Here is a 12,130-nt window from a genome sequence, read left to right as displayed (position 1 = left end):
GAGACTTCACTCAAAGTGTTTACAACTGTAATTTTAACACAAATCAGTACCTTACATGTGAAAAGCATTCAATAAATATTTGTTGAATGAGTAAATGTTTTACTCCCACCTAATTCTGAGTATCCATTCTCCATTTCCTTTATACACTGATTGTTTTCTACTTATGATTTTCTAAAGATGCAGTGCTTAGCCATCTCTTGTTTTCATCTTGTATTCACTTTTAGGTGATGTCATTCAAGCCAATGGCTTCAACAGCAGTCCTTATGTAGATTACTTGCAAACTAGTATTTCTAGCTTATTTATCTTATTTTAGCTTCACATTTACATATTCAATTGTTTGCTTGATATCTCTAGTGAAATTCTTCAGTGGCATTTCAGTACTCAATACATGCAAAACTAAACTCATACATTTCTTTTCTCTATATAGTTTCCCTTTGGTTTTCCCTATCTCGGTGATATTACCATCCTATAGTTACACATGAGATCTAGTAATCTCATTAGATATTTTCCTATCCCTCCAAATCACCACAATTTCAATAGCTTTTTCATCTGTTCTCCTTTTTGGTTTATTGTCACTACTATCATACTCTAACTCAGCATTATATCTACTGGGACTACTGCAGGGTCTCTCAACTTCTCTAGCCATATCCGTACTTGCTCCTTTACAAGTACTTTCCAAGTTTTCTTGGTTTTGCAGCCAGAGCAACATTTGCCCAAATCACATCCTTTTACAGTCTTTTAAGACATTACATTGTTCTTAGGATACATAGTTTACAAGGCATTCATGTCATAGCTCCTATAATATTCCAGTCACTTCTACATCCTACATGATTTATTTGGTTTTGGACTACCTTTGGTTTTGGTTTAAAACCTTGAAGATTTCACCTTTAAGTCTATCCAATTTCTGGTGACATCTTTAATTATCTCAACAAACTTTGATTTTTAAATGTAAACCCTACCCAAATAGTTTTTGCCTTCTGTCAACAAGAACAACCCTCAGCTCTCAGCTTCCATGTTGGAGGCAACTGTCTCCACTTTGGCTTATGCCTCTAAAATAAGAAATGACATCCCAAGATGATAAAGCAACACAAATCTGCCCCTTGTACCAATAGACTGTAATAGGAATAATTATTGAAATCATTAGTTACATAACGAGTGCTGAGTAGGGGACTGAGATGTTGTGATGAATGGAACATTTTAGAGAAAACTATCTATATGAAATGTCAGAGAATAAAATGGACAGTGCATCACATTGTGTGTGTGTGTGCATGTGTATGTAATCAATTGCATCAACTTTTGTAAACACCTTTATTTCTTTTCATAGCTGGTTCTAAAATATTGGTGAAAGATCCTAGACCTGCACTGGGAACACCCAGCCCAAAGCTAAGTGGTTAGTAATGTCATTTGTTTTTCTAGAGCTCATTATTTCTAAAAATGGTCTACTGTTTTCTTGGCATAGTAACTGTGTATTTAAAATATATACTTAAGTATAAAAAACTATAACTGTCTTGAATTTGATAATTCACAAGATGGTGAATTCAAAGCAATGTAATACAGTGACATGTTAGTATTCCAAAAGTAATGTTCATAGTTCCGTCTGCTAAAAATATTAAAATTTCCCTTGAAGAGTATCTGTAAATGACTATAGCATAATGGCAACACTTTCATTTAAAATATTAAAATAAAAATGAGGTTTTATTTAAAATTTTTAAATGTATATGTTTTTAAAAGGATCTAAATACACTTGGTATGAGAAAAAAGATCAGTAACTTCTAGAAATTGACTAGTTTATTTTCAATTATTTGATTTAAAAAGCAAATTAGAAAACCTAGCACAATCAATAAAAACATAAACTTTAAAGCCCTACAACCTTGATGTAATTCCTATCTTATACACTTTCTGACTTGTGACCTTGGAATAATTATTTTATATATCTGAGTCTCCATATCTTTTTCTACACGAAAGAAATAATAATTAAATAATTATATAATAAGCTTCATACAAATGAAGTGCAGAGTGCTTAGCTCATAGTAAGGACTCAATATATGAGTTGCTTTGTATTAATCCGTTTTCACACTCTTGATAAAGATACACCCAAGACTAGGCAATTTAAAAAGAAAGAGGTTTAAGTGGACTTACAGTTCCACATGGCTGGGGAAGCCTCACTATCATGGAGGAAGGCAAGTAGGAGCAAGTCCTGTCTTGCATGGATGGGAGCAGGCAAAGAGATAATGAGGAATATGCAAAAGCAGAAACCCCTGATAAAACCACCAGATCTTGTGAGACTTATTCACTACCATGAGAACAGTATCCATGATTCAATTATCTCCCACCAGGTTACTCCTACAACATGTGGGAATTGTGGGAGTACAATTCAAGTTGAGATTTGGGTGGGGACACAGAGCCGAACCATATCATGCTTATTCAGTATTAGTATTTTATTTATGTGATATTATTTAAAAGCTGCCAATAAAATAAGAGCATAATATCTGATCTTCACCTTGGAAACAGATTTCTCTCAGTTGTATTGGGCCAAGAACTACATTAGGATCTAATTCTAGTTGGTTTTAGAAGTGCTCCATGTACATGCTATAAAAGTGGAGGGACCACCAAGCTCTGTGACTTATACTGATACATTCAACACTTGTCAAAAACATGCTGAATGCCATTGAGGCCATCAAAGAATACATAAAAGTAAGGCAGAGTTTGTTTGCAATGGAGTCAGAAAACCATAATTGTCCATCAATGCCCCAAATTTTCCAACAGCAATGCTTGATTTGGGACCAGATAGAAACTCTGAATAATAGCTCCAGCACATCAAATCTGTAAAAAGTTGCTCATATATTAAATAATAAATAAAATTAAACAAATTTTAAAACAAAGTTAGTCTTCATAGCTCATATCTGACCAGGATGCGATTAAAGTTCAATAAGAAAATATGTAATTTAAAAAATTCCTGTATGTTTGGAAATTCAGAGCAAAATTAGTACTAATAAATAACTCATGAATAAAGATATTAACACCGAAAATATGTTAGAATTTAGTTATTTTGAAAAACTGAAATATCAAAGCTTGAGGGCTATAAGAAAAGGAAAGTTAAGAGGGAAATTTGTAGCCTTAAATCCTTACATTATTGAAAAGAAAAGCCTCAGAATTAATTAGTTGTGTCCCTATTAAGAGAATATTAAGACTATAACAGAGTAGCAGGGCAGAAATCAATGTAATAATAAAAACAAGCAACCACCCAAAACAATAGAAGAATCTCAACAGAACCAAATGTTGTTCTTTTCAGAAACAAAGTAGAAAAATTTCTGGTAAAAATAACATAACAAAGAAAATGTGAGCATAACTACATAGAGAGTAGATTAATGAAATTCAAAATATATTAAGGGAAAACTATCAATAATTATCAACATTTAAAAACATTTACACAAAGCAGACAAATTACTAGAACACTACATCTTACTAGAACTAACTAATAAAAGAAAATGTGAATAATTTTATAGCAAATAAAGAACTGGCTAAAATTATTTCCACAAAGAAAATGAGGTCTATGTGGCTCTACTGGTAAGTTCCACCACATTTTAAAGGAACAGAATGGATCTTTCAGGTTTTATAAAAACTCTTCTGGACAATAAAATTCATTCTCTAGGATCAACATAGCTCTAATAACTCGGATAAAGATAAAGGAGAACAATTTCAGGCCCATTTGACTCAGGATTATAGATGAGAAAATCTTACATCAAATCTTAGCAAATCATATTCAACATTGTAGTAAAGATAACCCACGCGAAAAGGAAAACTTCAGCTAAATTAAATTTAAAGGAGTTTAATTGAACAATGAACAATTTGTGAATCAAGCAGACCCCAGAATCACAGAAGATTCAGAGAGACTCCAGGGATGCTTTGTGGTCAGAACAAATTTATACACAAAGAAAGGGAAGTGACATACAGAAATCAGAAGGGAGGGACAGAAACAACTAGATTGGTCACAGTTCTGTGTTTGCCTTATTTGAACACATTTTGAGCACTCAGCAGTGTGTGAGTAGTAGAAGTACAGCTGCTGGGTTTGGCCAAGCCTCAGCTATTGTTACAGGTGCATACTCCTAAATTAGGTTTTCAATCTTGTCTACCTATTAAGTTAGATTGAAGTTCATTACAAGGACTCAAATATAGAACTATGGAGTCCTTGTCAGGCCATATTTAGTTTGCTTTAACACCCATCGGAACCAATTTGGATTCATCATAGCTATGCAGGGATATTTTAGTTTTAAATAATCCTTAAAAGTAATATATCACGTTAAGAGATTAAAGTGCAAAAAATTATGATAATTGCAATATTTGCAAAGAAAGTATTTGATAAAATTCAACACCTATTTATAATTTTTAAAAATTCTTAAATCCTAAATCTTAGTAAAATTATTTATAAAAATTATATGCAAATAGCATGTTATATGAGAAAACATTCAGCAGTATTTCATTTAAAATCATGAATGAGACACAGTGATTACATTACTCCAAAGTGATAAGAATGGAAGTTGGCAATGGTATGAAAGTAAGGAGCATGTATCAAAGTAAGGAGCTATATTGCTTATAAATTATCATGGAAATAAAAATTTTAGTTGGTACTGAAATATTCAGTAAAAACAGAACTCTTAGGTATTTTTATGCTGATCCGCCACAGTGGTTTTGCTTTCTTGGTTTAATAGAATTCAGGGAATACACAGCTTGTAATGGCAATCCCTGTGATCTGACTGGTAAAATGTGTGGTACATGCATATATCAGATGACAAATCATCAATAACTTGTTAGACAAATTTAAAAAAGACTTTTTCCTAAATCCACTTCATTCACTCATTCATCCAAAGAGGGTTGGGTCCCTTGAATAGCTGATTTCTAGGGATGTGCTATGCTGTGAGGTAAAGGATTAATGCAGCTTCTCTTAGCTGCTGCCCAGGAGTTGTGTAGACTTTGACATAACTAATTTATATAACTCTAAATTACATAAATAATTTATATAAATACAATAAGTCTTTTTGGCTAGTATCTAAAATAGTGTTTTTTCTTTAGATGAAAATTTTATAAGCTTTAGAATGTTCTTTGATTCTACCACAATTCATCTCTCAACATTGAGAGTCCAACAATACTAGTGACAATTTCTAAAAATACCTGTATACCTCAAAGGTGTCAATATGGTGGACCCCTGTTCTTCTTCAGGAGCATCTGTTATCAGAAGAACTAAACTCAGTATTCTGTAAGGGGGAACACAGAAGCACTGTCTCATGATAATTTTGCAGGACCTTTCTGCAAAGGCAGGGTTTAACTCTTTGCTATTCCTCTTAAAAATCTATTCTCACTGCTAGAAAAAAAGCAGGCCTCTTGGGACTTGGGTAAAGTTTTACTGCCATGGTGATGTGAAATCATTTTATTTTCCTTCAGAAAGAAATATATTGCATAGAAGACCAAAGATAAGTGAAGTTTATATTTACCTGGGTTCTAAAAATAAACCTAATGTCTTTTACTGGTGTTTTCTGTTTTTCTCTTATCGATAACATATGAACAAATCTAGATTATTACAATGTTGATTTATTCTAAAAAATGGAAACACTTTTATATGAAGAATTAATTTTGTAACACACATTCAACATTATTGTGTATTTAGCAATACATCATTATTCAATACACTAATACTCTATTTAATGCTTATATTTATATGGCATTGTAAAATTAATGTGTAGTATATTTAATCTATTCACAGTTCCTGACGATGTATTTGCCCAAAATTATATATGGAAAGGCTCTTACAATTTCAAAGGAAGGAAACAACCCATGACCTTGACAGTTACTAGTTTCAATGCTTCCACTGGGAGAGTTAATGCAACACTGAGCAATAGCAACATGGAGCTGCCACTTTCAGGTATCGCAATAAAAACAGCAACAAAATATACCTTCATGCCTTTATTTCTATTATGATTTCATCATTTTTAGTAATGCTTTTTATATGGTGAAATGTTTATTTTGATACATTTGCTTTTGATGACATTCATATTCACTCAGAACTAAGGTTTTCTGGTTTTTGGATTGATGAATGAATATTACTACAGAAATATAAAACTAGTTTTAAAATGAGTTATTTAAATAATTTTTGGTAGCTGGAATTAGATGTCATATATTAGATCATAACATTTAATTTAGGTATGAATACAACTAAATCTTTCTCTATTCTCATAAAACCACGGAGACCAAATCATTGATTTCTCAACTATTCTGTGGGCACAAAACTATTTCTTCAAATGACCATGTTTATAGATAGACATCCAATATTTAAGACAAATAAAGATAGAGCTATACTTGTTTAAACAGACATAAGGGAACCAAAACCTGGTCAATCTCCTTAAGTTTCTGTTTTCTCTGTCCAGTACACACATCTCTCATTATCTTTGATTGCACTGGTTTTCCTAACACTCAGATATTCTCTCAAAAGTCATCTCCTCAAGCAATACTCCCGATGACCTGACCTAAAGGAATCTTTGTATTACAAATGCTGTCAGACATATTCTTAGTTTTAGGCAGCCTTACAGTGTTTTTTTCTTTTCAATATTTGAAATTACATTTGTTATATTTATTATTTATTGTGTGTCTATATTCTAACAATATAAAATAAATTCTAAGAAAGCTCTTTGCCTTCCAACTTAATATTGTATTCCCAGAGGCTAGCAGAACATCTGAAACAAAATAGGCCTCAATAAATATTTTCAAATTAATGCATTTGAATTATAATTGCTGTCATTTTTTAAAATGAGTCACTATGATATTTGATATTGCAAATATGAAATATATACTGTAAAATTCTTCTCTGTATAGATATAACCCACATAAATATTAATAATGAAATAATTTGTGCTGTAAAAAATGGAAAATAAAATTATATTCATTGATTTTATAAATTTTAGAATAAATATTAAGTGTCATTCTTATTATTGAATGATCCTCCATTAAACACAAAGTAAAAATATTAGAAGTTAATATGTAGTATAATTTTAAAAATACATATAATTACATTAATCGAAAGAAGCTTTAAATGAATGAGACAAACATGTTTAAATTGTGACTGATGCTTTGTTTAACTTTGATGTGTTAACAAAGTTTTTCTTTATTTTCTATAAAAGAGCCCAAAAGAAATGTATTCTTATTCTAAATACATTTATGGAAAGACAAAGAATTAGATTAATTTGCTTTCACTTACTGTCTCCATATAAACCAATTGTAGCAATTTTTCAGCAATATTATTATCGATTACTTTTATATCTTCCTCCTATTGATTATAATTTACCTTAGGCCACGATCTATGTCTCATTATCTTTTCATTCCCTGCATAGTATAGTGCCCTATTACATAGGTGAACAATTAAGTTAGAATAAACGAATACAGTCAAGTTTTAAACAATGGTTAATCAGATTTTTTCTTAGATCCTATTTTCTATTATTTCCCTAAACATGTTTTCACTCCAGCTTATTGCTACCCTTAGAACACCTACTGTGTAAAAATCATTGCATATATTTCTGCTTCTCTTCCTTATGTCATTGCTTGTATGTACCTTCCCAAACTAACAATCCTACTTTATTTTTAAGAACAAGTTCAAATGCCGTGTTTTCTTTTCTTTTTTTTTTTTTTCTTTTTCTTGAGACGGTGTCTTGCTCTGTCACCCAGTCTGGAGTGCAGTGGTGCCATCTCAGCTCACTGCAACCTCCGGCTCCTGGGCTCAAGCCATCCTCCCACCTCAGCCTCCTGAGCAGCTGGGACTACAGGTGCATGCCACCACAGATGGCTAATTTTTTAAAGTATTTTTTGTAAAGATGGGGTTTTGCCACCTTGCTTAGGCTGGTCTGGAACTCCTAAGTTCATACTTTTGGATTCAGGCGATCTGTCCACCTTGGCTTCCCAAAGTGCTGGGATTACAGGTATGAGCCACCGTGCTTGGCCCTCCAGTGCTTTTCCTTGGTAACTATTCCTTGATCATTCCAGTGTGAAACGATCTGTCTCTGGCTTTTAATTTATCACATTCTCTCATGTGTTTGATTTAGCTATGTACCTTACTTATACCTCCTACTTTGTTGGAAATTATTAAAAATAGGAACAACATATATTCATCTTTGCGGCTCAAGCAGCACCTAGAATACTCTTTTTCACTGAATTGGCACCTAATTTGTTATTAAGGAAAATATCAGGAATTTTAACACTGGATTTGTGTGCTTGAAAATTTTAGAATCTGTGGGAAGAAATCATTTTGTTTTCAATATCATGGAATGATGTTATTAAGAATACTAGTGCTTAATTGTGATAGCATAGGAAATTTAAACCCCACAACTAAGAAATAAGTTGAGGATTTCAGAAGACAGATAAATCAATGTATATTACAGGATTTGCAAAGAGCGTTATAGGTTAAGCCATCCTTGACTTGCCCTTGTTTTATTTCTTTTTTTATTACATATCTTACATAATCTATTTAAGGAATGATAGATAATAAAATGAAGTATAACTATTTACAAAGTTAAGTAGACTAAAGTGTCCTTGCATTTTACAGGGGTATATAAAAGCCAGGAAGCTCGCCTAATGTTACACATATATCTTATTAAAGTACCTGCTCATGCTTCTGTGAAGAAAATGAAGGAAGAAAATTGGGCAATGGATGGCTTTGTAAGTATAGCTATTTTAACATCTGCTGCTGATTTTAATGATAAATTTGTAGCTTGTACAGGAGGGGAGAGTTTTCTAAATTTAGCTAATTATGAATACATACACATATATATTAGTAAATATAAATATTTAGTATTCTAAAGTTCAAGCCTAGGAATACTGGATTCTGATGTGCTTTGCTTACTTTTGTTGTGTGTGTGTGTGGGGGGGGGGTGTATGTGTGTGGGGGGGTATGGGTGGATGTGGGTGTGTGTATGTGTGTGTGCTGACATGCATTTAGTTTTTCACTGATTTCATCAAATATATTCCATCTACAGTCAGCACTGTGGTCAATAAATCTGGATAAAATATAATTCAATCTTCGGAACCACTACTACTTAAGGAATATGCAACATATATTACAAAGCACATCAGAAAATTAAATATCCCCATTATATTGAAGCATGAATTTAGACTATTTTATATATAATGTCCATGAAAAGGAACTTAATGTGAGCTGCTTCCTGTGGGGAGATAGTTACTGTAGCTTCACCATGGAGTCACTTCTTCTATTAAATGATTTATGTGAGTGGAGTTTTAAGACTGACAATGGAAAACACAAGGGCCAGGAGTCTTTGCTGAAGAGTCAGCATGAGAGATCTGACTGTATCCTCTCAAGTACCAAGCCTTTTTTTCATAAGGAAAACTTAATGGGAAAGAAGATACTGTACTGGGTCATAGGCTGCTATGTAGTAGCCTTCGATAAGTTTCAATAAGCCTTCAATAAGTTCAAGAAGCCTACTATCTAGTAGGCTTCAATAAGTTTGGTTCCTGAGGAAAAAAAGTGTTTATCCTATTTCTGCATTCTGTATTCATGGAGTTGAGAACTGACTCAAATCTTCAATGCACTCAGATTGTTTAATTGTATTATTTTATGTAGGAAACAAAGTGAATTGATTCATTAAAATATTGGAGTTTGAGCTTCTTCTTAGAAGTACTTTATTTTTTAGGGTGGCCATACCCAGAGTATAATGTCTGATAATAAAGAATAAATCACTTGTTGTGAAATGTCAGACTTGCAGGGGTGGTTTGGTATCCTTTGCTTTTTAGAGTGAGGATTCAAGATTCTTACAACTTTTATAATAATGTTCATGACTTAGGTAACTAATTGCCGTTAATTAACACAAACTTCAGGATATATCACTTTACTACTTAGTAGTAGGAATTGCTGAAATGTAACATTTCCTATTTTATTTATGAGATCAAATTACATTATGCATATAAAGTATTTTTTAAATATAATATTTTATACGAATGTAAGGTGCATGTAGTATTTAGCATTGGCAACATTAGACATAGCCATGAAGCCTCTGGTCAAACAATAATAAGTATTTAGTTATTTGTCATTTGTAATGGGTTAGCTGTGGAGGCAGTACTTGAGGCTGTGGTATTAAGTCCAGGTCTTCATGTCTCATCATCTCATTTTGGGGCAGAGTCTGAAAGGGCACTTGCTGCCTAGAGCATGTACTTCTCTTGTCAGAACTCCAAAACTCTCAGAGGGGCAAGTGGTTCTGAAATAAGCTGTGATTCTCAAATAAGCTCAAATCCATTGACCTATGCCTTTTTCTTGCAGCTCAATGTAGATATAAGTCACGTATCCTACAATTCACCCATTTAAAAATGTCCAATTCAGTGGTTTTCAATATATGTACACATATATGGAACCCTCACCATAGCTGATTATAAAATACTTTCATTTTTTTTGAGCAGAGCCTCACTCTGTCACCCAGGCTGGAGTGCAGTCGCATGATCTCAGCTCACTACAATCTCCACCTACCAGGTTCAAGCGATTCTCCTGCCTCAGCCTCCTGAGTAGCTGGCATTAGAGCTACGCGCCACCACCCCTGGCTAATTTTTGTAATTTTAGTAGAGACGGGGGTTTCACCATGTTGGCTAGGCTGGTCTCAAACTCCTGACCTCAAGTGATTTGCCCGCCTTGGCCTTCCAAAGTGTTGGAATTACAGGCGTGAGCCACCTCGCCCAGACTACAATACTTTCTTCATGTTATAAAGAAACTCCACAGCCTTTAGCTATCAACTCCTGCCTTACATTCTCAAATCAGCTCTGAGTAACCACTAACCTATTTTCTGTCTGTATAGATTTCCCTGTTCTGACTTTCATATGAATGGAATCATATAGTATGTGGCCTTTTGTGGCTGGCTTCTTCCACTTGGTGTGATGGGAAGTATGGCTCTTAAGGCCTAGGCTTGCAACTTAACTATTGTCAATCCCAACCCCCACACTCCACAGGCCCAAGCAAGTCACAGGACCAAGTCCAACTCAATGAGATAGGGAGTAAACTCTTCTCATGAAGGTTGGGAGAGCGGGGATGTGGAACAGTAATAGAATTTACTAAGTAAAGTATTTTTATGTTTTAATTTTTAATTGATCACTGTATTTCCTCATGTCATTGCTTTTTATTGACAGCAGATGTCTATATCATACATTAATAACCAGTCTCTTTTTTTATATCATAATTATTTCAAATTAGAAAATTTACTTTTGCTTTTAATGATGGAAAATTTGCACAATGTGCTATGTTTTGCAAAGGAGGAAAATATAGAAGAAAGGAACTTGTGATAATATTTATTTCAGAATAAAATTGTGTATTTATTAAGGCTGGGAAAATATAGCTATGGCCAGTATTCAGGTATATTTGGTTCTTTAAATATTTTTAGGTTTCTGCTGAGCCTGATGGAGCTACTTATGTATTTCAAGGATTTATTCAAGGCAAAGATTATGGACAATTTGGCCTACAAAGACTGGGTAATGTATTCGTTTTGATTTTCATGAACTTCTGTTATTATCCCAGACATCATAAAAAAAAGACTGTTGATTCTGTACATTAGGTACACTTACTGCACTGTAAATTCTGCACTGCCAGGACTATGCATTGATACCTTTGATAGCCCTTTTAAATAATCGTGTTCTTCAAAATATTGGATCTTTATGTACCAACTCTGTACAGTGTTTAGATTTTCATGGTATTTCTAATAAATATGACAAACTGGCTTGCCTTTAAGCACATAAAAAGGAGAAAAAGTGATATAGATAAAAAAGAAAATATTAAACTGTAAATTATTTTATTGTATCTCATGAGAACTGTACTACTTTTCTTCAGTTTGAATATTGTCGCAGTTTTCACTCCTCTGAAAATGTAGTGACACTTTGAGAAACTCATAGAGTCTGGAAAGAGAAAATAACTTTGAGGAATGGGCCCCTTTTGGAGACTTGGTTCTCTTCAAATATGTAAATTTTCTGTGGTGGGAAGCAAAGAATTTTGTCATTTTTATTTCCAACTCTTCTATATGTATATAAACCTTTAATGGCCTTGTAAGAATGTGTTTATACACATAGCTTTCGGTGTATAATTCTCCTATGAGCTGCTGTCTCC

At 33.2% G+C, this 12,130-nt stretch overlaps 1 protein-coding gene across 1 annotated transcript in view; it reads left to right on the top strand.

Moving 5' to 3' along the window:
* Positions 1-12,130, top strand: part of CSMD3 (CUB and Sushi multiple domains 3) — a 1,221,229-nt gene that overhangs the window by 1,201,147 nt on the left and 7,952 nt on the right. Inside the window, exons 66-69 of the mRNA XM_054498903.2 lie at positions 1,325-1,390; positions 5,759-5,917; positions 8,585-8,697; positions 11,415-11,502. Of these exons, the coding sequence (XP_054354878.2) occupies positions 1,325-1,390; positions 5,759-5,917; positions 8,585-8,697; positions 11,415-11,502 (426 nt within the window). The remainder of the gene's footprint in view (positions 1-1,324; positions 1,391-5,758; positions 5,918-8,584; positions 8,698-11,414; positions 11,503-12,130) is intronic.

The sequence above is a fragment of the Pongo pygmaeus genome, chromosome 7 (genome assembly GCF_028885625.2).
Source record: "Pongo pygmaeus isolate AG05252 chromosome 7, NHGRI_mPonPyg2-v2.0_pri, whole genome shotgun sequence".
NCBI lineage: Eukaryota > Metazoa > Chordata > Mammalia > Primates > Hominidae > Pongo > Pongo pygmaeus.
The sequence above is the reverse complement of the archived record's forward strand: the minus strand, read 5'-3'. Positions and strand labels throughout refer to the sequence as shown.